The following is a 26852-nucleotide window of genomic DNA, read 5'->3' as shown; positions in this document are numbered from 1 at the left end:
CCACCCTCTGCCTCCCCCAGTCTTGTCCCACCTGCTCAGCCCCTGTCCCCTCCAGTCCTGTCCCCGCTGCTCAGCCCGTCCCGCTCAGCGCCCTTCCGCAGTCCTTAGCAGCTCCACGCCCCCAGCTCCCCGGTGGTCTCCCCAGCGCCCTCAACACCTCCCTCACCTTCGCCCTCCCTCAGTGCCGGCTCCCACCACTGCCCCTGCCTCACCATGTCCATCCCCATCCCTCACCCCTGTCACCTCTTTCACCCCTGCCTGTTACCAAGCGCCCTCAACACCCCGCACTCCCCATCCCTCCTGGGGTCCCCCAGCACTTCAGCAGGTGGCCCCGCACCCTGCCCTGCCGCCTCCTGAAGCCCGCCCCCCGCACCTCTGCAGCTCCCCCCGCTGAGCCTGGGAATGCGCCTTCCTGCCCAGGTCTGCCCCCAGCCCGCTGCCCCGTGACCCCACAGCGTCTCCCTCCGAACTGGGCTCCGGTGCACTAGAGACTTATCCCCGGACTCTGGACACTTCCCTGCAGACCAGCCTTCACCTCCTTCTTCAGCCTCTTTCATTCCACCCTGGTAATCACCGTGCTCTCATTCTCATCCCTGTACCCGCTTGACCATCACCGATTTTCTTCTTCCTGCCCTCTTTGCCTTCATTCCCCCCCTCCAAAAAAAAAAAACAAAACAAAACATTTTGTCTGTTTATTCATGGCATTTCCTCTTCCTATGTGTGCCTCCCTTTCTTGCTTATGTTTCTTTTTTTCTTTATTTCCCTTTACTACTTTTATTTCCCCTAAATTTCTGGGTTTCTGTTTTAGTATTTTTCAAGAAAAGAAGAAATTTTCCCCTTAAACAACAAACAAACTATTGAACCTCCGCCATGAGAGCAGGGTTTGATAAGATTAGGGAAGAGACTGGCCAAAAGTATTGTAGAGCCGTGGTGCAGGGGAGATTCCTTTTTCTGATGAGAATAACAGTGCTCCTCATATAATGCTAGATCTATTCACAGTTTCCAACTATGAATATTTTAAAACTTTGGCAGTCTCAAAAATTTTTTTGCTGAGGACTCTGAGTCACCTGCTTTTTCCCTAACCCTAGCCCACATGATATGCATGAGTTAAACTGAGATGTTCCCTTAGAGAAGCTTCCTCTTACAGAACCAGTGTCAAAAATCATTTAGATAAAGGAAAGAGGAAAGAAAGAATTGCGGATTTCTAGTGGTTCTGAGAAAACAGGACTCATAGGTGCTAAGTTAATCAATAGCTTTCTAGTTATTGAAAGGTAATTTCTTTCTCTTGATTTAGTACAGCAGAGAGTTTAATCACTTAGCTGTGTTCCAAAGAATAGGATAAAGGATAATTGCTCACTATTTTCAAACTCTAGAGGATTGAGAGGTATAGAGTACTGTATAATAATGCCAGATAGGGTGATAGTACATGGTTTTGGATTAACAAAAATGTACTCTTTTCTCCTGGCAACAATATTTGCTTTACAGGAGAGGAAAATGAAACCTAGCAACTGTTTAAGCAACTTAGCTAGAGGTATAAACTGAACAATAGTTTTGAATGTGAATTGACACTCCTTCATCCCCAAGGAAATGCAAGGAAGAATTTGATCCCTTGAAATCACCTAAATTATGAATTTAATGTTTTATTTTATAATTGGTTACTCACAAAGTTGAGCACTTTGTGCTCATGATTAAAATCTGCATTTAACTCTTAGTTAATCATTGAAAAGTAAAGGCAGAACTGGCTTGATTGTTATTAGATGCTGTTTCAGGGCACTGATAATTCTCAACCTGTGCAGTTCCAGATAACTGAAAGTAACGTGAGCGTGAATGAATTCAAGTGACTTAAACATGGAAGACAGAAGACCTCATCTGGAGGCCAGGCCCAGGAATCCCCATACCAACCACAGAGGTAAACAAAGTTTCCTACCTAGTGAGAAGGAAATACTGAGCAATCAGAAGGAACCTGGGTTGTCTATCAATGAGCCACCTGAGATTGCCTGCATCTTTCAAGTAAAGAATGACTTATTCCTTAACTATAGCATGAATGACTATGAAAAACAGATAGGTTTCTCCTTTCCTTAAGAGAGATGATGGATGGGTGTAATTCAATTTACAAATACAGTGATGGGATGTCAGAAATGGAAATAACTCTTGGTTTGGCACAATGCTATTAATAGAAACATAATACAAACCCAAAACATAATTTTTTAATTTTCTAGTAGCATAATTGAAAAAAGCAAAAGGAAGCAGATTAAATTTTACTTTTAAAATTCAATACTAATTTCTTTCATATGTGAAGTGTTATGAATAAGCATAAAACATTTCAAATGATTATAATCTCCTTTCCCTGTAAAATTGTGTTTCAGAATTGAGCATATTCATTAGAACAAAGTAAGGTGATAAACATACATCTTAGATCTACATTTATTTTATTTATTTTTAAAAATTTTGTTTAGATATTGATGGATCTTTATTTTATTTGTTTATTTATATGCAGTGCTGAGAATCAAACCCAGTGCCTCACACATGCTAGGCAAGCACTCTAACACTGAGGTACAACCCCAGCCCCTAAATTTATTTTAATTTGGAGATTCCTTTGGAACATTCAACTAATGAATTCCAATTTTAAAATGTGTTTCTGTTAGTAGCCAGTGTAAAAGTTAATAAATAAAAACTTTTTAAAAGCATTTCTTGAAAATTTTAAAAATTAACTTCACATTCAAATTCTAATACCCATATCAGAAAAGTACAATAGTTGCTTTATATCAAATAGCACATTGAGTTAGACTATATGAAAATTCCAGCAGGTTTTAATATTCTACAATTATCTCTTTGAGGAGAAATTTTTTTTAGCTGTTCATGGGCACAATATCTTTATTTTGTTTATTTTTATGTGGTGCTGAGGATAGAACCCAGTGCCTCACACATGCAAGGCAAGCGCTCTGTCACTGAGCCAATACCCCATCCCAAGAAATTTTAAAACAGGGATTAGAAATCAAATCTAATTGGCAACAAAATCAAGAAGACCTTTGTTAAGATAACAAATACTTCAATGAATTTCTAGCATATACTATTTGCTTGCCTGTCTGCATCCATATAAAATACTTTACTCAATTTTTTTCTTACAAAAAATATTTTTTTAATATTTTGGGTTTTGGGGGGGTTTTTTACTTGTAATTGGACACAATACCTTTATTTTATTTTTATGTGGTGCTGAGGCTCAAACCCAGCACACTACACATGCCAGGCAAGCACCGTACTGTTGAGCCACAACCCCAGCCCCTTCCTCACAAAATGTAAGAGTAGAAATTTTTTTATTTTATTTAAAAGTTGTGAGTAATTAATAAGAAATTCTTCATATGTGGTTTATTTCCAGAGCAGATATGCTTTATTCAAAAAACTTTAATGCTATTTAATAAAAATTTAATGATCTTTCTTACTTATTGTATCCAAATACTGTCATTAAAAAAAATTTTTTTTTTTTAGTTGTAGTCGGACACAATACCTTTTTATTTTATTTATTTTTATGTGGTGCTGAGGATCAAACCCAGAGCCTCACATATGCTAGGCAAGCGCTCTACTGCTGAGCCACAACCCCAGCCCCAAATATTGTCATTTTAAAATTGAATGTACTTCATTATCATAATACTTTAAAAACTTTAATAATATTTTAATCTCCTCAAATACTTAAATATTAGCCACATTTTACTTTTTTTTTTTTTTTTTAATACCAGGGATTGAATTCAGGGGTACTCGACCACTGAGCCACATCCCTAGTACTATTTTGTATTTTATTTAGAAACAAGGTCTCACTGAGTTGCTTAGCGCCCATCATTGCTGAGGCTGGCTTTGAACCCTCAATTCTGCTATCTCAGCTTTCCAAGCTTCTGGGATTATAGGTGTGCACCACTACGCCTGACGCATTTCACTTTCTTAATAGCCATGTGGGGCTAGTGGCTAGTATAGGTTTAGAGTCCTAGTCCTCAAACCAAAGTTAATTCTAAGAGCATCACTGTACTGAAGAAATTATTGTTTGCTTAGAACTTTCTAACAAACAACGAATAGATTATTGCTTTTTTTTTTTTTAAGTTTGTAAGACGTCATTCAAATTTTTGTTGTGAATCAAATGAGGAATTACTGTGGAATTTTATTTTATGGACTGTGTGTTAAAAGAATGAGAAATGATACATTTTTTCCTTCTTTCAGATAACAGTCTTCTAATCAGACCTAAATACTAAAAGCAGGAATTTCTTAGATTGTGGGAGTTGGAAAAGTAAATATGAAAATAACTATAAAAATTTAGAGTTCAGATGTATAGCATTCATATTTGCCAAGTACTCTTTTATGTTGTCACATGAAAATTTTCTCTACAAAGTTCAAAATAAAAGGAAAAAAAAAAAGAGGTATATAAGTGTATTTAGTATCTGGTCTCATGAAATAATATGATTATCTTAAATATTTTGTGTACTTTCAGTTTTCATAACATTTTTTAAAATATTATTTTTAATTATAGATGGACACAATCCATTTATTTATTTGTTTTTATTTTTTTGTGTTGCTGGGGATTGAACCCAGTGCCTCACGCATGCTAGGCAAGTGCTCCACCACTGAGCCACAACCCTAGCCCCTTATAACATTTTTTTTTATCCAATCATTGTATACAATCTTATTCTTAATTAATTAGTAAATTTTTTTTTCCAGGGATTGAACCCAGAGTTGTTTTACCACTGAGCCACATCCTCAGCCCTTTTTATTTTTTATTTTTAGATAGGATCTTGCTAAATTGCTAAGTTGCTGAGGCTGGCTTTGAACTTGTGATTCTCCTACCTCTGCTTCCTAAGTCACTGAAATTACAGGGATGCACCACCATGCCCAATTTATAGTCTTATTTGTTTTTAAAATCACAGTGTCATTCTGATAAGTTGAGTTTAGCTCCATTATCAGTTTTAGAGGAACAGAAAGTGAAAAAAACTGGACTTTGGGTATGTTGGGTAAGGTCACTTATGAAATGTCTGGTAGATGAAGGAAAACAAGTTTGGTGTCATCCACAAAGTAGCGTTCATGTTCCTGTGTGTACTGAGTGTGACCTCATTATCCCTCCTCTAGCTCAGCTTTCTGTGTGAGTGTTGGTGGTAATCAATAAGAACTGTGTTTATGAACTACTTCTCAGAAAGAAGGAAAACTTCAGTTTCAGTTTCCTGGAACAAAACTTGATATCCATGTTTCAGTTTCCTTCACAATCTATTAGCTGAAAAAACATCTTGGTAAAGGAAGTCCTCCCTTCCTCTTTCCTGTTCAAACTGCTTTGGCTGATGCTGGGCAAAGTTCAGATAGTGTTTTCCTTCATAGTTTTATTCCATTTGATGTCTGTTGTTTATGATAATTGGTTAGCAGAACCAATAACCACAGAAATCAAGAGTATTCCCAGGGAAAAATAGTTATTACTGACTAGTAATAACTAATATTTACTAAGAGCTTCTCATGTGTCAGGTAATATTCTAAGTATTTTATAAACTTTAAAAAAATTTTTGTAGTAGTATATGGACAGCAAACTTTCATTTTATTTATATTTATGCAATGCTAAGGATTGAACCCAGTGCCTCACACATGCTAGGCAAGTGCTGTACCACTGAGCTACAGCCCCAGCCCTATAAGCTTTTTTTGGGGATGGGGATATCAGGGATTGAACTTGGGGGCTCTCAACCACTGAGCCACATCCCCAGTCCTATTTTGTACTTTATTTAGAGACAGGGTCTCATTGAGTTGCTTAGGGCCTTGATAAGTTACTGAGGCTGGCTTTGAACTTGCGATCCTCCTGCCTCAGCCTCCCAAGCTGCTGGGATTACAGGCATGTGCCACTGCTCCCGGCTTGCCCTATAAACTTTTAATCTACGACAATCTAGACATTGAGACCTAGAGAAATTGTACAACTTGGTCATGGGTACACAGTGAAGGACATGGCCAAGCCAAGATCTATTCAGCCCTAAAATTTATGTTCTGTTACTTGATAGTAGCAAAAGACTAGAACCAATGTATTAGGCATTTAACAAATGTTTATTCTTTTCCCTTTTGCGTCCTTTGGAAAAATAATATTTTTATAATGTGTATGGCACTCATAATAAACTTTCTTTTCTTTCTTTTTTTTTTCTTTTGGTGTTGTGGATTAAACCCAGGACATTGTAAATTAGACAAGCACTCCACCACTAAGTGGCACTCCCAGCCCTATCTTTCATTTATTATACAACTTGGTAGGAAATTTTTGTCTCTACAAAACCTGATCTCCTTGGTTATTTGGAAAATGAAAGCATATTTATTGTTGTCTCATTCAGTTTCTTTGCCCCTTGATTCTGTGCTTACCCAGTATTCCCATTGTGTTTAGGACCTATGGATAGAGAATTACCACCAAGAGCTAGAAATCAGGCCAATAACCCACCAGCCAATGCTCTCAGAGGAGGAACCAACCATCCCGGAAGGCATCCTAGGGCCAACAATCATCCTGTTCCTTACCGGCAAAGGGAGGAGAGATTTAGGGCCATGGGGAGGAATCCACATCAGGGAAGGAGGAACCAGGAAGGGCATACCAGTGATGAAGCTAGAGGCCAAAGACATGGTCCAGAGAATGATACCAGGCAGAGAAATGACAACCAAGAGGGTAGGAATCACAGACCACCATGGTCCAATGAAAATTTCCAGCAGTGGCGGACCCCCCACCAGAAGCCTACGGAACAGCCACAGCAGGTTAAGAAACTGGGCTATAAGTTCCTAGAAAGTCTTCTGCAAAAAGACCCCTCTGAGGTGGTCATCACACTTGCCACAAGTTTAGGGCTGAAGGAGCTCCTATCTCATTCTTCCATGAAATCCAACTTCCTTGAGCTCATCTGCCAGGTTCTTCGGAAGGCTTGCAGCTCCAAAATGGACCGCCAGAGTATTCTTCATGTACTAGGCATATTGAAGAACTCCAAATTCCTCAAAGTTTGCCTGCCTGCTTATGTGGTAGGGATGAGTACCGAACCCAATCCTGACATTCGAAACCAGTATCCAGAACACATAAGCAATATCATCTCCCTCCTCCAGGATCTTGTAAGCGTCTTCCCTGCCAGCTCTGTGCAGGAAACTTCCATGCTCATTTCTCTCCTGCCAGCTTCTCTTAATGCTTTGAGAGCTTCTGGTGTTGACATAGAAGAGGAGACAGAAAAAAACCTGGAAAAGGTGCAGACCATCATTGAACATCTGCAGGAAAAGAGGCGAGAGGGCACTTTGAGAATGGATACCTATACTCTAGTGCAGCCTGAGGCAGAAGGCCATGTGGAGAGCTACCGGACCATGCCCATCTACCCGACCTACAATGAAGTGCACTTAGATGAGAGGCCCTTCCTTCGTCCCAACATCATTTCTGGAAAATATGAGAGCACTGCTGTCTATCTGGATACCCACTTCCGACTCCTGAGAGAAGATTTTGTCAGACCCCTGAGGGAAGGCATTTTGGAACTTCTCCAAAGCTTTGAAGATCAGTGTTTGAGGAAGAGAAAGTTTGATGACATCCGGATCTACTTTGATACGAGGATCATCACTCCTGTGTGTTCATCATCAGGCATTGTCTATAAGGTTCAGTTTGATACAAAACCACTGAAGTTTGTTCGCTGGCAGAACTCTAAGCGATTGCTGTATGGGTCTTTGGTATGCATGTCCAAGGACAACTTTGAGACATTTCTTTTTGCCACTGTTTCTAACCGGGAGCATGAAGATCTCTGCAGAGGAATTGTCCAACTCTGTTTCAATGAGCAGAGCCAACAGCTGCTAGCAGAGGTTCAGCCCTCTGACTCTTTCCTCATGGTGGAGACAACCGCATACTTTGAGGCTTATAGGCATGTCCTGGAAGGACTCCAGGAGGTCCAGGAAGAAGACGTCCCCTTCCAGAGGAATATTGTGGAATGTGACTCTCATGTGAAGGAGCCCAGGTACTTGATAATGGGGGGCAGATATGATTTCACCCCCTTAATAGAGAATCCTTCAGCCACTGGAGAATCTCTGAGGACTGTTGAGGGTTTGAGACGTCCTAGAGTTAATGTCTTAGACCCTAGCCAGTGGCCCTCAAAAGAAGCCCTGAAGCTGGATGACTCTCAGATGGAAGCCTTGCAGTTTGCTCTCACAAAGGAGTTGGCAATTATTCAAGGACCTCCTGGAACAGGTAAGACAAATTTTTTCAGAGCATTTGACATATACCCTATAACATAGGCAAGGGAGGCTTTGCTCTGGGTTTCTAGAATGTCTCGATTAGAAACACTGCCCTGAAATGGCATACATTTTGTTTATAAAGTAGCCACTCAGTGATTTTCCAGTGGGGACCATGGGCATGCATAGTAACAAACTCAAATCACAAGGTTAGAAAAGACTGCTAGAGGTCAAATTCAGGGAGATACGTTACTGTGCTTCATTGAAAAACTATTAATTTGTTTTAATTTTACATTATTTATTTTTGTGGTGCTAGGGGTTGAACCTAGGACCTCAGGTGTACAAGGCAGATGCTCTATCACTGAGCTACATCACCGGCCCTTTTATGTTATTTTAAATTAAATAGTACCAAATATATAATAATCACAGTATATGCCAAACTGTTTTACATGCCTTACATATGCTAACTCACTTCATCCTCATAATGGTCCTATGAGTTAGAAACCATTACTAAAACCATTTTACAGATGAAGAAATTAAGGCAAAGAATGGTTAAATTACCCCTTATTTAAGAAATGTTACCACACAGGTGGTAACAGACCTAGCACTTGAACTCAGATAGTCTGGCTGAAGAGTCCTGGCTCATATCTACCCCACTGTGCTTCTCATAGAAGTATTCCTCTCTACCGCCACCTTCCCACCTGCAAGTCTCTTATCTAAAAGTCTGTAAGATCTAGGAGGATACCAACCATGTTTATTTTGCTCACTATTGTATCTGTTGTATCAACCCAGTGTCTGACACTTGATTGACACTAAATAAACATTATTTAAAGAAAAAAAAGGGAGAAATTATTAATTATTATACTGTATTGAAATCTTTGATTTTCCAATATTGCTCCCTCACTCAACTCTGAGTTATTGAGGACAGTGGCAAACTTAGCTTGAAACAATGCAAAAATTTAGCAGTTTGTAAATTTAATTAATGAGTCCATAGCTCTAACTCTTATGTTGATTTTCATAAGTTTTCTCTCTCGTCACAAAAGCAAATTTACCATACTGTATGAAAACCACTTCTAAAGAATTTGCTCTATGAGATCTGAACAATGTACGTGTCCATCAGTAGAGAACTAATTAGCTAAAAATTATCTTAGTCATGAAGAGAGAGAGGATTCTTTGTGTATTGATAGAGAACTACTTCTAAGATATATAAAGTGAAAAAAAACAAGATGTGGAACAGTAAAAATAATCTTTTATCTTTTTTTAATATTTATTCTTAAGTTTTAGGTGGACAGAATATCTTTATTTTACATTTATGTGGTGCTGAGGATCGAACCCAGTGCCTCGTGCATGCTAGGCGAGCACTCTACCACTGAGCCACAACCCCAGCCCTACTTTTCTTTTTTTAAAAAGAAGGCATAGGGTGAGGGGATGCAAAAGGCTAAGGAAAAAAAAATACATATGCGGGGCTGGGGATGTGGCTCAAGTGGTAGCGCGCTCGCCTGGCATGCGTGCGGCCCGGGTTCAATCCTCAGCACCACATACAAACAAAGATATTGTGTCCGCCGAAAACCAAAAAATAAATATTAAAAAAATTCTAAAAAAAAAAAAATATATGTATATATATATATATATACACACACACACACATATACGTGTGTGTGTATTTGTGTATACAGAGAAAGACTATCTCTGAAAAGTTACACAAGAAATTGGTAACATTGGTTGCTTCTAGTGAGATAAACTCTGGCATAAGAGACTTTTCACAATATATTTACTATGCTGTTTAGATTTTTAATCATCTCAATGTATTACCTCAAAATTTGAGAAGAAAGATAAAAGCCAGGCATGGTGGTATATAGTTGTAGTCTCAGCTACTGGGAAGGGTGAGGTAGGAGTTGAAGGCCAGCCTGGCAACATAGAGACCCTGTCTAAAAAATAAAAACAAATTGCTCTAAGTAATTAATTGTTCCTTTTCCTAGAATTTTTAGCTTCTTTTTTTTTATTTTCTAGGCAAAACCTATGTGGGTCTAAAAATTGTTCAAGCCCTTCTGACCAATGAGTCCGTTTGGCAAATTAGTCGTCAGAAGTTCCCCATCTTGGTTGTATGTTATACTAATCATGCTTTGGACCAGTTTCTGGAAGGTAATGTCTAAGGGCAAAATTGTTCTTTATCAAAACATTTATGGTGAATAACTACAATAACTTTATATTGTACTTTGAATACAAAGGCCACAGTCTTGACCATGACCTGCAAAGCCACATGTCCTAGCCTGACTCTGAACCTGATCTTTGTTCTCTTCCTTCATTCTTCCTAACTCCATTAGCACTGATTGTCTTCAATTCCTTGAACTTTATTTATTTATTCATTTACTATTTTATTTATTGTTGTGCTGGGGATTGAACTCAGGCCCTAGCACACACTAGGCAAGCACTGTACCACTGAGCTACTTCCCCAGCCCTCCCGGAGTTCTTGTAGTTTCTCAATTGGCTCATGCTGTTCTTCTTTCCCTCTCTCTCTCTCCAACTTGAACTCTGTTGGCCTGTCTGGCTCTAATTTATTCTTCAGGTCTTACCTTAAATCTCTCAGGTGGACTTTCTCCATTGCCCCCAAACAAAGTTAAAGTCTCCTTTTGTATTTTTTTCTTTTAATCTCTTTCATGTTTCTCCACACTAGATCATAAATACTGAGGACTGGTCAGGTTAATTACTGTATTCACTGATCCTGGCATATATTAGACACTCAAAAAATACTGATTGTTGCGTGGAGGTGTAGCTCAGTGGTGGCTAACATATGCAAGACCCTGGGTTCAGTTTCCAGCACTGCAGACAACAACAACAAAAAATTAACGGCATTAATGAATAAGTATTTTTATTTTTGCTTATTTTCTAAATAAGTGTTTTTATTTTTGCTTATTTTCTATTCCTCTGTAACCTCCTTTCACCTACGTCTTCTTTATTCTTAAAGTTTCAGTTTAAATAGTAGATCCTCAAGAATAGATCTCTACCTGGCCCAGATCAGGTGAGGTCCTCTACTATCCACTTGTAGCATCATGTACTTATAGGACTCATACTTACGGCTATTAAGATAGATTGTTATTAAAATAGATTGTTTACTGCGTATCTTCTTTGCTAGAACTTGAAACAGAAGAACAAGTAAAAACTGAGTTTGTGTTTTGACTGCTGTATCTTCAAAACCTGGCACTTGCCTGGGACATGTACACAGTAATCAAATCTGCAAAATAGATAACATTTACTGAGTGCTTGCTTTGTGCCAGGCCCTAGCTAAATGCCATAAAGTTGTTATTTTTTTAATCCAGATTATAGCTCTATAAATAAGTTGTTACTATCTCCAAATCACAATGAAACTTAGACACAAATTACATAATTTATTCAGGTTACATAACAATAAATGTTAGAGACAAGATTTGTGTCCCCAATTGTTTGATTCCAGAGCCTGTGGTCTTAAGCACTACACTTTATAAGCTTATATCCTCTCAAGACCCTCTGGCTCATTAATTGGGTAAATTTCCTGTAAGCACAGTTTGTTCTCTAAGGGACCAGATGAGACAAGATCCCAAATGCACATAACTCTCATCTGAGTTAGTCCAGCGTAGGCCTTCTCAACCCTGCAATGTTCTTTGCTCCTCAGGCATCTACAAGTGTCAAAAGACCAGCATTGTGCGGGTGGGTGGAAGGAGCAACAGTGAAATCCTGAAGCAGTTCACCCTGAGGGAACTGAGGAACAAGCGGGAATTCCGCCGTAACCTCCCCATGCACCTCCGAAGAGCCTACATGAGTGTGAGTTCCAGCTGTGGCTATCTGAGGTAGCTCAAGGAACCTACACAAGACAGCAGTAGCATTCTGAGCAGGCTCCCCAGGGTAGATATGGAGGCTCCTCAGAGCTCTGGAGGACCCAGGTTCTTTCCAACATTTCATTCTGCGAATCCCTTGATGTGATCCCTGCCCTCAATCCAAAGTAGAGTAAGGATGAAGGGCACACTGCCCCTCCTTGCCCCTACCAGGACCTTCAGGCTACTTTCCCAAAGCCACCATAGCACTTCTGCATGTAGCCACTGGGCAGGGAAATGTCATCTTTAAGCTGGGCAGCATTGTGCCTGATCAAAAATCTGAGCTTGGCTTAGTGGTGTGCATCTATGTTTATACTTACTCAGGAGGCTGAGGCAGGAGAATTTATTGAACCCAGGATTTTGGGACCAGGCTGGGCAACCTAGTGAGACTCCCTCTTAAAATTTAAAAAAAGAAAAATGAGTTTTTTTGTTTTGTTTTGTTTGTTTTGGGGTACTGGGGATTGAACTCAGAGGTGCTGTACCACTGCACTAACTCACCAACCCTTTTTACTCTTTATTTTAAGACAGGGTCTCACTAAGTTGCTTAGGGCCTTGCTAACTTGCTGAGACTGGCTTAAACTTGGAATTGCCTACCTCAGCCTCCCAAGTCACTGGGGTTATAGGTGTATGCCTTTGTGCCCTGCTCTGAGTTCTTATTTATTTTTTAATATTTATTTTTTAGTTATAGGTGAATACAATATCTTTATTTAATTTTTATGTGGTGCTGAGGATCGAACCCAGTGCCTCACGCATGGTAGACGAGCGCTCTACCTCTGATCTACAACCCCAGCCCCATGAGTTCTTATTTTTAAGGAAAAGAGAGAACAAATACTGCAAGACTTGTAGTCTATGCCACAATATTCTTGGCCTGTTTTTATTTCATATGTTTCCTCTTCTTACTAACTGGTAGGCATCTTTTAGATCTTTTGGTTACTAATCCTTTGGTTTCAAGACCACAGTAATGTACCTTGAGAAACTGGTTTGTTGATTATTGATTGATCATTTATTCTTTTTTCTTACTTTTCTTTTTTAGCTTTGTTTTCTCTTAGGATAGGGACTGAATTTGAGGGAGAGTAATATGTCTTCATCACATCTTTCCCCGTCTTCTTGGCAGATCATGACAGAGATGAAGGAATCAGAGCAAGAGCTCCATGAAGGTGCCCAGACCCTAGAGTGTACAATGCGTGGTGTCCTCCGGGAACAGTACCTGGAGAAGTACATCTCCCCCCGGCACTGGGAAAGCCTAATGAGTGGACCGATGCAGGTAGGGCTCATCCCAGGGTCACACACATGGCTGCCTCAGCACTCAGAGGTGGCCTCCAGTAGAAGTAGCAGTACAAAGCTTTAGCTATAGCATGATCCGATGCTGCCATAAGGCAAAAAGTTCTCTTTCATGATGAGAAGCAGTTGGACATGCTGGTCAGGAAGAAGACTCAGGAACCAACCTCTATGTTTGAATCTTGGCTTTGCTTTGGGCAGATTACTTTTTCTGTGTTTGTTTATCCTGTTAGAAAACTGGGAGGACAGTAGCATTAAAGTGAACCATATGAAATTGCTAGTACTTGTAACTTCGTCTTATAAAATGGCAATTTCTTATAGGTCAACTTAATTCTTAGAGGATTATCATTTGGATCGTTAAGTTAATATTTGTAAACTCTGAACTTAATAAAAGGTCTGGCATGGTGGTGTATGCCCATAATCCCAGTGAGTTGGGAGTCTGGAGCAGGAAGGTCACAAATTTGAGGCCAGCCTCAGCAACTTAGTGAGACCCTGTCTCAAAATAAAAAAAAATAATCAGAAAAAAATGTCTGGAGACACAGATCAAAAGTAAAGTTCCCCTGGGTTAAAACCCTGAAATGGAAATTAAACCATAAGCAGAAGTAACCTAGCACATCCAGAGCTTTGGCTCATACAGACTAACTATGTGACTTGGGCCAGTATGATCCTCACCAGTCAAACAGGGAAATAATAGTGCCGCCTTCAAAAGATATCATAAGATGTAACTGAGACCAAATTTATAGAGTGACTAGCCAGGAACCCAGTGAAATGGGACCTCTGTTATCACTGGGTTGATGATTTCCAGTGCTTGACAAACTCCCTAAAAAAGGGAATCAATCAGATCCAGTAAATAAGTCAAATAGTTTAGTATGAAAAGTTAGGAAGGAGCGAGCTGTGGCAAACAGGGGAGAGAGTGGCACCAACCAGCTCCAGCCATTTGTTGCCATTTAATAATAAAGGTTTATTGTTGGTGTAGATCCTGATTTTGTCAAAAGATAGAAATTTTGATTATTTAAGTTCTGTATAAGTCATATTAAATGTTCCAGTTGTCCAAGGAATGCCAGTTTGCAACTTTTGAATTTTAAGGGAATTTTGTTTGTTTGTTTACTTGTTTTTTGTTTGTTTGTTTGTTTTTGAGAACTTGGGATGGAACTAGGACCTTGTACATGTTAGGCAAGTGTTCTACAACTGAATTACATCCCCAGCCCCTAAGGGAGTTATTTTTGATCATTTGAGGAAACCCTGCCTTCATACTGTTGTCATGGAGTTCTCATCATTGATAATTCTTCCTTTCTTAGGACAGCGAGTGGATCTGCTTCCAGCAGTGGAAGCACTCCATGATGCTTGAATGGCTGGGTCTAGGTGTTGGTTCTTTCACTCAAAATGTTGCCTCAGCAGGACCTGAAAATGCAGGTAAGACATACATGTCAACCTAGAACCACTTCTTCACTTGGAATATGGTAAAGACTAGACAGCAAGATTTAAAATTAGTGCTCAGAATAAATGAAAAGCTATGAATCAATCAGTGAAAGTCAAATAGGAAAATAGATAAAAGACCTTGAATAGGCACACCACAAAATAAGAAATCCTATTAATCAATTGACATATGAAAAGTGCTCATCAAAACTAGAGGAGTTGGGCGTGGTGGCACACCTGTAATCCCAGCAGCTTGTAAACTGAGGCAGGAGGATCACAAGTTCAAAGCCAGCCTCAGCAATTTAGCAAGGCCCTGAGCAACTCAGTGAAACCCCGTCTCTAAATAAAATAGAAAAAGGGCTGGTGATGTGGCTCAGTGGTTAAGTGCCCCTGTGTTCAATTCCCAGTACTGGAAAAAAGAAAAAAAAAAAAAAAAAAGCACCAGCCTCAGCAACTTAACAAGGCCCTGAACAACTTAGTGAGACTCTATCTCAAAATAAAAAATATAAAGAGCTGGGGATGTGGCTTAGTGGTTAAGCGCCCCAGAGTTCAATCCCTAATGCCAAAAAAAAAAAAAAAAATTGGAGTGTTAAAACAGCAATAAAATACTATCACACACCCACCAGGTTTTATATAACCCTTCAGTGAGAATGTGCAGCATTGGAACTCTGGTACACTGCCAGTTGGTCTATAAATTGGCACAACCACTTGTGACAAGTAGGAAAACAGAAAGAATTGAAATGTCCATCCACATTTGTACAACGGGTGGATCTATTACTGTCTGTTAAGATAAATACTGTGCAACAGTGAAAAGGAATGAGTCACATCATGTCTAGCAATATAGATGAATCTCAGAAACATACTGAAGGGGCTCAGCGGTAGAGCACTCACCTAGCACATGTAAGGCACTGGGTTTGATCCTCAATACCACATAAAAATAAATAAATAAAATAAAGGTATTGTGTACAACTATAACTAAAGCAAAAAATACTAAAAAAAAAAAAAAAAACTTAATAGAAAAGGCAAGCTAAAAAATTACAGATATCAGATATTGTGGTATTTAAACGACATATATATGTATAATTATGTACACGCTATTTGCATACGTAAATATATATTCACATGTGTATGTATATATATATGTGTATGTGTTTATACACACACATATATGGTAAAGTTTTTTGGGTTTTCTTTTAAATAAGAGAATGAGTTATTCGAAATTCAGGTTAGGACGGCTTACAAGAGGGATCTTCAAAAAAATTGGTAGTTTCCACCCAGTTTGGGAGGATGGTACCTGGATGTTCATTTTTATATTTATTTATTTATTTATTTATTGTTACCAGGAATTGAACCCACAGGCACTTAACCACTGAGCCACATCCCCAGCCTGTTTTATTTTGATACAGGGCTCAGCCTCCTGAGTCTCTGGGATTACAGGTGTGTGCCACTGCACACACTTCATTATCCTTTAAGTTGTATCTTTATATTGTATTTACCCTCCTTTGTGTATTTTTAAATATCTTTTTTTAGTTGGACACAATACCTTTATTTTTATTTATTTATATGTGGTGCTGAGGATTGAACCCAGTGTCTTGCACGAGCTAGGCGAGCACTCTACTGTTGAGCCACAACCTCAGACCTGTGTATTTGCCTTCTTAAAAAGGCATTCAGGGGGCTGGGATGTGGCTCAAGCGGTAGCGCGCTCGCCTAGCATGCGTGCGGCCCAGGTTCGATCCTCAGTACCACATACAAACAAAGATGTTGTGTCTGCCGATAACTAAAAAATAAATATTAAAATTTAAAAAAAAAAAAAAAAAAAAAAAAGGCATTCAGTCGTATGATTTTTTAAACGTAAAATATGTGACAAAACATATAAGGAAAGTGAAGTCTTCCTCCCCTAGAGTCAGTCCTCCCAGTTTCCCTTTCCCCAGGTTACCATTTAAATCCCTTCAGAATGTCTTCGTACACCTCAGCTCTTGGAGGTGCCCTCTTCCTTCCTTGACTTCAAGAATCTCCATCCGTGTTCTACCTGCTTTCCTTTTTTAGCCCAGGCAGAAGGAGAAGAAGAGGAGGAAGGGGAGGAGGAGGGTTCGCTGATTGAGATTGCAGAGGAGGCTGACCTGATTCAAGCAGACCGGGTGATTGAGGAGGAAGAGGTGGTGAGGCCCCGGCGACGGAAGAAGGAAGAGAATGGGGCAGACCAGGAGTTGGCTAAAATGCTTTTGGCCATGAGGCTAGACCACTATGGCTCCGGAACTACAGCTGGACAGGAGCAAGCTACAGGAGAGTGGAAGGTAAACTCACTTCGTTCCATGAAAGTTTCAATGAGAAACATGTTCAGTTATTACTGCCAGATGGGCATGGTTAAGACTCTGCTGGAACAGGCCTGAGAGTATTCTGACCACTCCTGTCTTCCCCAGCTTCTATTACTTTACTTGGTCCTCACAGTTAGCTAATGTACCCATTTTGCTACCTAACCCTGGCCTAAATCCCAAGGGTATAAAAATTATGGTTCAGAGGGGTGCTGGCAAGAAGTACCTACGTAGAAAGACAAGAAGGAGGTAACCAAGTGCTTCTCTGGAACTTACAGAAGAATGTAGTATATATGAGTCAAATCAAACACAGTCTTAGTGCCTCGTGCCTATCTTCTCAATCACAAAATCTAAGGACATTCATTACATTTCTAGAGGCTTAGAGAAATCCTCCAGGCTACATGGAATGCTTATTCTTCTTTCAGCTTGGAATTTGACATTTCTCTTAAAGCCAGAGTGGTATAAGTGCCCATACATTTCCATGTAGACCTTCTGTCTACTCCTATTGGTGGAACCCAGTGGTCCTCTTATTGCAGCAGAGGACTGAGTACTCACAATGCCAATTTGTGATCCCCAACCACAATTTAAGGGACTTTTTTAAAAGAGCAACTCTGGATGCAGTTTTTCACCTAAATGCTGGCTTTGCACCTGATGTCCTAGTTCAGTTCAGGTGGTGGGTGGCATCATGATCTCAATCCTTGGAAGCATGTGTTGAGTATATTTCTGCCATACAGCATCTGGAGATGGGGATTTTTAATGTGATAACATTCATCTCACATGCCAATCCTTCTAAAGGCTCATGGCAGAGCTAAAGGGGAGCACTTTCTCGAACAGTGCCTTTCACCCACTTGTTAAAGGTATTGTGATGGCATTAAAACCACGTTAGCAGGCCCTATGCCAAGCCCTACATTAAACAGCAGAGGCTAGATACTGATAGCATCCAATGAGGAAGCCCTGCCCCCACTACTTTCATGACAAACACATTTTAGGAATGAGAAATAGACTAGAATCAAAAGATATTTGATGGGCTGGAGTTGTGGCTCAGTGGTAGAGTTTACCTAGCATCCATGAGGCACTGGGTTCAATCCCCAGGACCACATAAAAAGTGAACAAATAAAATAAAGGTATTGTGTCCACCTACAACTGAAAAAAAAAAAAAAAAAATTTAAAGATATTTGGTGATAACAGTGCTGGTACTATTGTAAGTTTTTTCCATGTAAGGACCTCCAGAGATGTGCTATTAGTCTTCCCATTTTATTAAGGGAGATTCTGAGACACATAGGAGTTAAGTAATTGCCCTGGGGCCCACAATCTAATAATAGGTAGAGCCCAGGCATTCTGGCCCTAGAGTTCTTGTTTAGCCACTCTGTGGTAGGAAAGCTGTTGTGAGAATGTGAGACACTTGAAGTCTATCAGAGGTGGCAGCCCATTTTCTTACATGCTGGGGCCCCCATGTTGGGCTTAGAACTGGGTTTGCCTCTGCTCAGATGGTACCCTGCCTGGTATTGATGTCTACAGACCCAGCGTAACCAGAAAAAGAAAATGAAGAAGAAAGTGAAGGTTGAACTTCGCAAACTGAACACCATGACTGAGGCCGAGGCCAGTGCGATCCAGGATGTCTGGCAGCTGGACCTGAATTCTCGCTGGCAGCTTTATAGGTACTGTGCCCCATGCGCAGCTGGCCCATGTCATTTCCCCAGGGAATTCCTTTTCTGTTCCCAGAATACTCTCAAAGACCTTCAACAATGTTAACTAATGACTGAGTACCACCACTGAACTGAGGGCTAGGGATGTAGTCATGGGATAGGAGATACTTGCTCTGTCATCATATTCAGAGTTTATATGCTCTTTGGAAAGACAAAAGTCATCACATAATTTCACAAGTAAAGAACTATACATGGCATAAATACTAGGAAAGATGAGTGGAGAGTAATGAGAATATTATATGGGATCTTAGCTGGTTTGAGATATCCAGGAAATTGACATTGGAGGCAAAATCTGAAAGATGAACAGACATGATCAGGGCAAAGGGGAGCAGGTGAGGTTGAGGGGACCACGTAGGGAAAGGCCCTGAGCTAGGAGGGAGAATGGCTATTTGAGAAATGGAATAGCTTTTGCACAGAGAAAGAGATGTCAAGTAAGTCTGAGTTGTGGACAGGGGTCAAACTTGTCAGGACGAAGTATTCTATGCAAAATTAAGGGAGGGCAGGAATGTGATAGGGAGAACCTATGAGAAATTCTTCCTGAAACTTTTGAAGCCCTTTACTTTCTTTCCAATAGTTAGCCCTTTTTCTTTCTTTGTGGTATTGGGGATTAAACCAGGGCCTCACATATGAGACAAGCGCCCTACCACTGAGCAACATCCCTAGCCTTTTAAAAAATGTTATTGTGAGAATGGGTCTAAGTTGCCAGGCTAGCCTCGCAATCCTCCTGCTTTAGCCTCTCAAGTAGCTAGGATTACAGATGTGTGCCACTGTGCCCAGCTAACATTTGTTCTTTATCACACTCCCTTTCTTAGCTCTTGACCACCCTACCCATCTTTTGGGGGGCATTTTGGACTCTTCTCTATATCTGGTTGTCTGTCTCTCTTTTTCTCTCACACTCACTCATTTACCTAGAAGCTCCTCAAAGGTCTTGGGTTCACTTCATACGTTGGCACATGAAGGGGGTTCCTGTACATTCTCATGGCCTCCTTTCCCTGATTGATCCATTCTCCAGGCTGTGGCTACAGATGTATCAGGCTGACACTCGCCGGAAGATTCTCAGCTATGAACGCCAGTACCGCACATCAGCAGAGAGAATGGCTGAGCTGAGACTCCAGGAAGACCTGCATATCCTTAAAGATGCCCAGGTTGTTGGCATGACAACCACAGGTGAGAAAACGTAGGGACATTTAAGCTGTTTCAGCCAAGCTCCATTCTGGTACCCAGATCCTATCAGAGTATCCGAGGCAGGTAAAGAGAGCTTCTTTAATAGGTTAGAGGAAATACCATGAAAAGCTATTGAAAACAACCCATATTTTGGGACTGCTTAGTGAAATTCTCTCTTGATGAGTTTGCAACTCCCAACAATGACAACATGGGTACGAGGCTCTGGACCACCCAGTGCTCATTCTCTTATTCAGTGGTCGTCTCAGCCCTAGAGGACATAGAAGGACACAAGGAGATTCCGAGAGACCCAGTGGCCCTGTGGATCCTGTACCTCAGCTCAGAGGAACCTCTTGGCTTATCCTTATTCCAGGTGCTGCAAAATACCGCCAGATCCTACAGAAGGTGGAGCCTCGAATTGTCATTGTGGAAGAGGCTGCTGAAGTCCTTGAGGCCCATACCATTGCTACATTGAGCAAAGCTTGCCAGCACCTCATCCTGATTGGGGACCACCAGCAGGTAAGGCAAGAACTCCTGGAAGATGGACTGCCTCTCTGTGGGGAGGAATCAAACAGGAAGACTCCCACCTCTCTGTTTAAAGAATTCACAAAGTGGGGCTGGGGTTGTGGCTCAGTAGTAGAGCACTCGCCTAGCACGTGTACTCACTGGGTTCAATCCTCAGCACCACATAAAAATAAAAGGTATTGTGTCCAACTACAACTGAAACAAAATATTTTTTAAAAAAAGAGTCCACAAAGCTAGTTAATGGCTTTTTGTGATTCCTTTTTTTCTTCCCGTATTCAATTTAAGAACAGGTGCTGTTATATTTGGCATATAGCTTAGCATTAGTATAGTGGCTTCATCCATTCTCTGTACTTTCCTACCTTCCCTTTTAAGTAGACTGTTAGGACAGCAAGTTCCCCAGTCTTCCCGCTTCCATTTTTACTTCCATTTTTACTATCAGACATCTTTTATAAAGGAGCCAAAACAAATATTAAAATTTTAAATCATTGTCATTCTCCAGCTTAAAACCCTCCAGTGTTTCCAACTGCACTTCATATTAAAAATCAAGCTTCTTGAAATGGTCTGCAGAGGCCAAGAAAATCAGTCTGCTTTCCTGACTTCTCATTTGCTCACTGTATTCCCTCCCAAGGCTTGCTTTTCAAATGACTGAATAACTGACAACTTCCTCCATGCTGGAGACAGCTCAGATGTCACTGTTCAGAGACGCTTAGTTAAAGAATCCTCACCCTTGGACACTGTTGTCATGTTATCCTTGGTTCTTGTCTTCAGAGCCCTTGTCACCGTTAACCCTTAGCCTGTAAGCACCTAAGAGTGCCTGGCATATAAGAGGTACTTGAAAAACATTTGCTGGATGAATGAATAGTTGGTGAAAATGTTTGCAGTAAAGAATTCTCAGCTATGTTTCTCTTCTCAGCTGCGCCCCAGTGCCAACGTGTACGATCTGGCCAAGAACTTCAATCTTGAGGTGTCCCTTTTTGAACGGCTAGTGAAAGTAAACATTCCTTTTGTCCGTCTGAATTACCAGGTGAGAAACTGGTCATCTGTTATTACCAAATACCCAGGAGAATGCCCATGGGAACCTGCCAATTGTCTGAAAGAGAGATCTTATAAAAATGAAACTGGTTTAAGCCGGTATGGTGGTGCACACCTGTAATCCCAGCACTTTGGGAGACTGAGACAGGAGGATCACAAGTTCAAAGCCAGCCTCAGCAAGGTGCTAAGCAACTCAGTGAGACTCTGTCTCTAAATAAAAAAATACAAAATAGGGCTGGGAATGTGGCTTAGTGGTTGAGTGCCCCTGAGTCCAATCCCCAGTACCCACCCACCCCCCAAAAAAAGAAAATGGTTTAGTAATGAAATAACTGTCAAACTTATTTTATTTTCTGTTATAAAACACCACAAAGTCACTCTGGCGAGTTTTTGTTGAAGGAGCTGTTTATATTGTGCTTTTTCTCGCTATTTTTTTTTCAAACATTACTTAAAAATTCTCTACCAACCAGAGAAATTGTCCTCTGCCTGTTTCTAATGACATACATGTTATTTCAGCACCGCATGCGCCCTGAAATTGCCCGCCTCTTGACCCCCCACATCTACCAGGATCTGGAGAATCATCCCTCTGTTCTCAAGTATGAGAAGATTAAGGTGAGTCTGTCTTTCCTGATCTGTCTTTGATGGTGTCAGCAATCTAGCAGGCTATCTTTTCTTTAGCATAGAAGGTTTCCAAAAGGGAACAGCCAGTTTTAAGAATTAAGCTGGTCTTGAGGAGGAATAGTACAATAGTGTAGTAATCAAGCATTCACACCTGGGGTTTTGAGTCTCAACTCTGCCACTGAGTAGGTGTAACCTTCAGCAGATTATCTAAGAATTTTGAGTGTCAGGGCTCTTGCTTCATCCCAGTACTGTAGGATGAGGAGGTAAGTACAGAAAGCCCTCAGTAAAGTGCCCAGGTTAGCTGCTCTTGTCATCTTCACCATTGTCACTATAGCTGCTGCTTTTGCCCTTGGCCATAATGGTTGGAGTTTGGATGGTTTTTTAAAGTATTAATATCAAACAAGTAGTTTGAAAAGTAAAGTAGACATAAATTCCTTGTCTAGCTCAAAATTTGCCCTGGCCCAAAGATAGCACATGGTGACCAACTTTAGAATTAAAGACTGTGGTATGGGAGGTACAGAAATTTTCCAAGGTCTCTTCCTGGAGCTGGGACAGTGGCCAATGCATGTGAAGATGAGCTGGGGGAGCCAAGGGCCATGAGGGAACCTTTTAACCTATTTTTTCCTTTTTCAGGGGGTCTCTTCCAACCTTTTCTTTGTAGAACACAACTTTCCTGAACAGGAAATCCAAGAAGGCAAAAGCCATCAGAACCAGCATGAGGCTCACTTTGTGGTAGAGTTGTGCAAGTACTTTCTGTGCCAGGAGTACCTGCCCTCCCAGATCACCATCCTCACCACCTACACTGGGCAGCTTTTCTGCCTGCGAAAACTCATGCCTGCCAAGACATTTGCTGGTGTCAAGGTCCATGTTGTGGACAAATACCAAGGGGAAGAAAATGATATCATCCTCCTCTCACTAGTGCGAAGCAACCAGGAGGGCAAGGTGGGTTTTCTCCAGATATCCAACCGTATCTGTGTGGCCTTGTCCAGAGCCAAGAAGGGGATGTACTGCATTGGAAACATGCAGATGCTAGCCAAGGTGCCCTTGTGGAGCAAGATCATCCATACCCTTCGAGAGAACAATCAGATAGGCCAAACACTCCGACTGTGCTGCCAGAACCACCCTGATACCCACACCTTAGTCTCCAAAGCTTCCGACTTCCAAAAAGTGCCCGAAGGAGGCTGCAGCCTGCCCTGTGAGTTCCGGCTGGGCTGTGGGCATGTCTGCACCCGTGCCTGCCACCCCTATGATTCCCTGCATAAGGAGTTCCAGTGCATGAAGCCATGCCAGAAGGTCATGTGCCAGGACGGACACCGGTGCCCCCTTGTTTGCTTTCAGGAGTGTCAGCCTTGTCAGGTGAAGGTTCCTAAAACCATTCCTCAGTGTGGCCATGAACAGATGGTTCCTTGTTCAATGCCTGAGTCAGATTTCTGCTGCCAGGAGCCCTGCCCCAAAGTCCTGAGATGTGGCCACAGATGTAGCCACCCATGTGGTGAGCTTTGTGTGCAATTGTGTTCAGTAATGGTCACTGTGGAACTCAAGTGTGGACACAGCCAACAGGTGAAGTGTGGTAATGTGGAAGACCTCAAGTACGATATGCCAGTTAAGTGTACCACCAAGTGTGACACCATCTTGGACTGCGGGCATCCTTGCCCTGGCTCTTGCCATAGCTGTTTCGAAGGGCGCTTCCATGAGCGTTGTCAGCAGCCCTGCAAGCGCCTGCTCATCTGCTCACACAAGTGCCAGGAGCCCTGCATTGGTGAGTGCCCGCCCTGTCAGCGGACCTGTCAGAACCGGTGTGTCCATAGCCAGTGTAAGAAGAAGTGTGGGGAGTTGTGCAGCCCCTGTGTGGAACCCTGTGTCTGGCACTGCCAGCACTACCAGTGCACCAAACTCTGCTCTGAGCCCTGCAACCGACCCCCATGCTATGTGCCTTGTACTAAGCTACTGGCTTGTGGCCACCCTTGCATTGGTCTGTGTGGGGAGCCATGCCCTAAGAAGTGCCGTGTCTGCCACCTGGATGAGGTCACACAAATCTTCTTTGGCTATGAGGATGAGCCTGATGCCCGCTTCGTGCAGCTAGAAGACTGCAGCCACATCTTCGAGGTACAAGCCCTGGACCGCTACATGAATGAGCAGAAGGATGACGAAGTTGCCATCAGGTTGAAGGTCTGCCCTATCTGCCAGGTGCCTATACGCAAAAACCTGAGGTATGGAACCAGCATCAAACAGCGACTAGAAGAGATCGAAATCGTCAAGGAAAAGATTCAGGGCTCAGCAGGGGAAATTGCAACCAGTCAGGAGCGACTTACGGCCCTGCTAGAGAGCAAGAGCCTCCTCCACCAGCTGCTCCCTGAAGACTTCCTGATGCTAATGGAGAAGTTAGCCCAGAAAAACCTATCAGTTAGAGACCTGGGGCTTGTTGAGAATTACATCAGCTTCTATGACCACTTGGCCAGCCTCTGGGATTCTCTGAAAAAGGTACATGTCTTAGAACAAAGTAAAGTGAGGACTCGACTCAACCAGGTCCATGAGTGGCTGGCCAGGAAGCGCTTGAGCTTCACCAGCCAGGAACTGAGTGACCTTCAGAGTGAAATCCAGAGGCTTACATACCTGGTGAACCTCCTGAACCGCTGCAGGATGGCAGAAGGGAAGGTGAAAGGTAGCATAGCAGAAGAGGTCTACAGTATCCGGAACATCCTCGAGAAAACATGTAAGTTCACCCAGGAGGATGAACAGCTTGTACAGAAAAAAATGGATGCTCTGAAAGCCACCCTTCCCTGCTCTGGCCTGGGCATCTCAGAGGAAGAACGAGTGCAGATTGTTAGCGCCATGGGTTTCCCTCGTGGCCACTGGTTCAAGTGCCCCAATGGCCACATTTATGTGATTACTGAGTGTGGAGGAGCCATGGAGAGGGCCACTTGTCCTGAGTGTCAGGAGGTAATTGGTGGTGAAAATCATACTCTGGAAAGGAGCAACCAACTTGCTTCTGAGATGGATGGAGCCCAGCACCCCGCCTGGTCGAACACAGCCAACAACCTGCTGAACTTTGAGGAGATCAGGAGGATGATCTAGGAAGATAGCGCACTGCTGCCTTTTGTCCCAGTCACCATTTGGCTGGGACCGGCTCCCTTACGGAGGAACTGAAGTTTTTTTTTTATTACTGTCCTTTAGTCTTAGCACCTACTTAAGGATCCACTTTTAGGGCTTGCCCACATTTGATTCTAGATTTACCCCTGCGCTAGAGTAAGCACTTTACCTCCAGAACTGAGAGCAGAGTTAATAGAGCTCACCTCTTTCTTTCCTGCAAGTATGGGACAGACTCTCCGGAGCACGCGTGGGGCTTCCACATAGGGCTACCTAGTGGTAACTCTGGGTCTTGACTGGATGTTTCTTCTGCAGTGTTCCCAGGGCACAAGTATGAGCTCAGTGAAGCTGACTGATGCTAATTATCAGATCCTAACCTATAGACTAAATTTCATTGTAATAAGTGGCCCAGAGGAGTCTGGACTGCTTTTCCCTCCAAGGAGCACAAGAAACCCCACTTCCCACCTCCTCGGGCACCCCTCTTTAGAAGATGGAGGCGTGTGATGGACAAAGATTCTTCAGCTCACCCTGACCCACTGACATATTCACTGAGTGGGGAAAGTGCACTACCCCATTAGGAGGCTGTGTGTAGCAGGCCCAGACTAGCTGGGATGACTTCTGTGCCCTTTCCTGTAACTTACACCTGGATAGTGGTTACATTTCCTGCCATCCAAGAGGTTCCATAACAGTGCTGGTTTCCCTGGCCCGAATGGAGTCATGCTCACATTCAGTACCAGCATCACCTCTCCCAAGTATAAGCCTTTGTCCCAGCACTCTCTCGCAGCTTTTACCTGGGCAGGGTTAGCATGCCAGCAGCCTCTGTAGGCCCCAGCCCCAGGGCAGAAGCCAGCCTCAGGCCAGCGGCCTGTGTCCGCATTCCCTCTGTCCAGTGTTCCTTAGAACAGACACTTAGATATCTCAGGTCCTTTCTAATGTTGGCAAGAAAAAAACTCCCTTTCCTATGTATGCATTTTCTTTTCTGTCTTTACTATGCACTTTAGCCTATAAAGCCAATTAATAAAAACAATGACGGAGAATCAGTGATCCATTGTCTCCTTTTAGAAATAGCTTGGGAGGCCTAAGACAGACAATCAGGACAGGACAGAGCTGTCGCAACGAACGTGTACATGGAAGCCATTCTTTCGTTTTTGTCCTGTGGGGTTTTTATTTAGCTGATGAGTCATTTTTACCTAGGGTGAGAAATTTTTTTTCAACCTGTACAAAAGGGTACACAGTGTTTCCTTCCCCAGTGGCCACCCCGCTCACTTCATGAGTCCTCCTAGAGGTGATCAGCTGAAGCAATGCATATCCCTTTTCAGAAAATTTGCACTCGGCTTTTCAAGCCTACTCAGGACCTACTAGGGACCCACTCTTTGTATACGGAGCCTACAGTTGTGAGTTTGAACTGCATTCTATCATATAGGTGTCCATCATTTTCTAACTCGGATCCTATGTTGGTGACTATTAGGTGCAGCCTGACTGAATACTTTTGAATCTACTATAGTGTCTGGCACATGTGCTACTGGAAAACTATTACTTTTAACCCACGATTGGGGTGGGGTGGGGGAGGCACGTGTACACTTAAATTACACAGGACGTGGATTACAGTTTCCCAAAGGGTATCCCATAGCTTTCATCCAATTCTGAAAGGGATTTTGTGATCCAGAAAAGGATGAGAACCATTCTGCAGAGTGAAA

At 42.0% G+C, this 26852-nt stretch overlaps 1 protein-coding gene across 2 annotated transcripts in view; it reads left to right on the top strand.

The window, feature by feature from the left end:
- Positions 1-26192, top strand: part of Znfx1 (zinc finger NFX1-type containing 1) — a 42894-nt gene extending 16702 nt beyond the window's left edge. Inside the window, exons 1-14 of one of the 2 annotated variants that reach the window (XM_015479434.2) lie at positions 349-566; positions 1797-1909; positions 6380-8188; positions 10183-10314; positions 11822-11970; positions 13135-13284; positions 14597-14711; positions 16761-17008; positions 18545-18684; positions 19745-19899; positions 20267-20412; positions 21332-21442; positions 21964-22059; positions 22702-26192. In XM_015479434.2, coding sequence (XP_015334920.1) covers positions 1828-1909; positions 6380-8188; positions 10183-10314; positions 11822-11970; positions 13135-13284; positions 14597-14711; positions 16761-17008; positions 18545-18684; positions 19745-19899; positions 20267-20412; positions 21332-21442; positions 21964-22059; positions 22702-25143 — 5775 coding nt within the window. In that variant the 5' untranslated portion in view covers positions 349-566; positions 1797-1827 and the 3' untranslated portion in view covers positions 25144-26192. Of the gene's footprint in view, positions 1-348; positions 567-1795; positions 1910-6379; positions 8189-10182; positions 10315-11821; positions 11971-13134; positions 13285-14596; positions 14712-16760; positions 17009-18544; positions 18685-19744; positions 19900-20266; positions 20413-21331; positions 21443-21963; positions 22060-22701 lie in introns of those variants that run through there. The other variant, XM_048810829.1, reaches the window with a different exon arrangement.
- The last annotated feature ends 660 nt before the right edge of the window (positions 26193-26852 follow it).

This window comes from Marmota marmota, unplaced genomic scaffold (genome assembly GCF_001458135.2).
Source record: "Marmota marmota marmota unplaced genomic scaffold, marMar, whole genome shotgun sequence".
NCBI classification, from domain to species: domain Eukaryota; kingdom Metazoa; phylum Chordata; class Mammalia; order Rodentia; family Sciuridae; genus Marmota; species Marmota marmota.
This window is presented reverse-complemented; position numbering and strand designations above follow the sequence as displayed.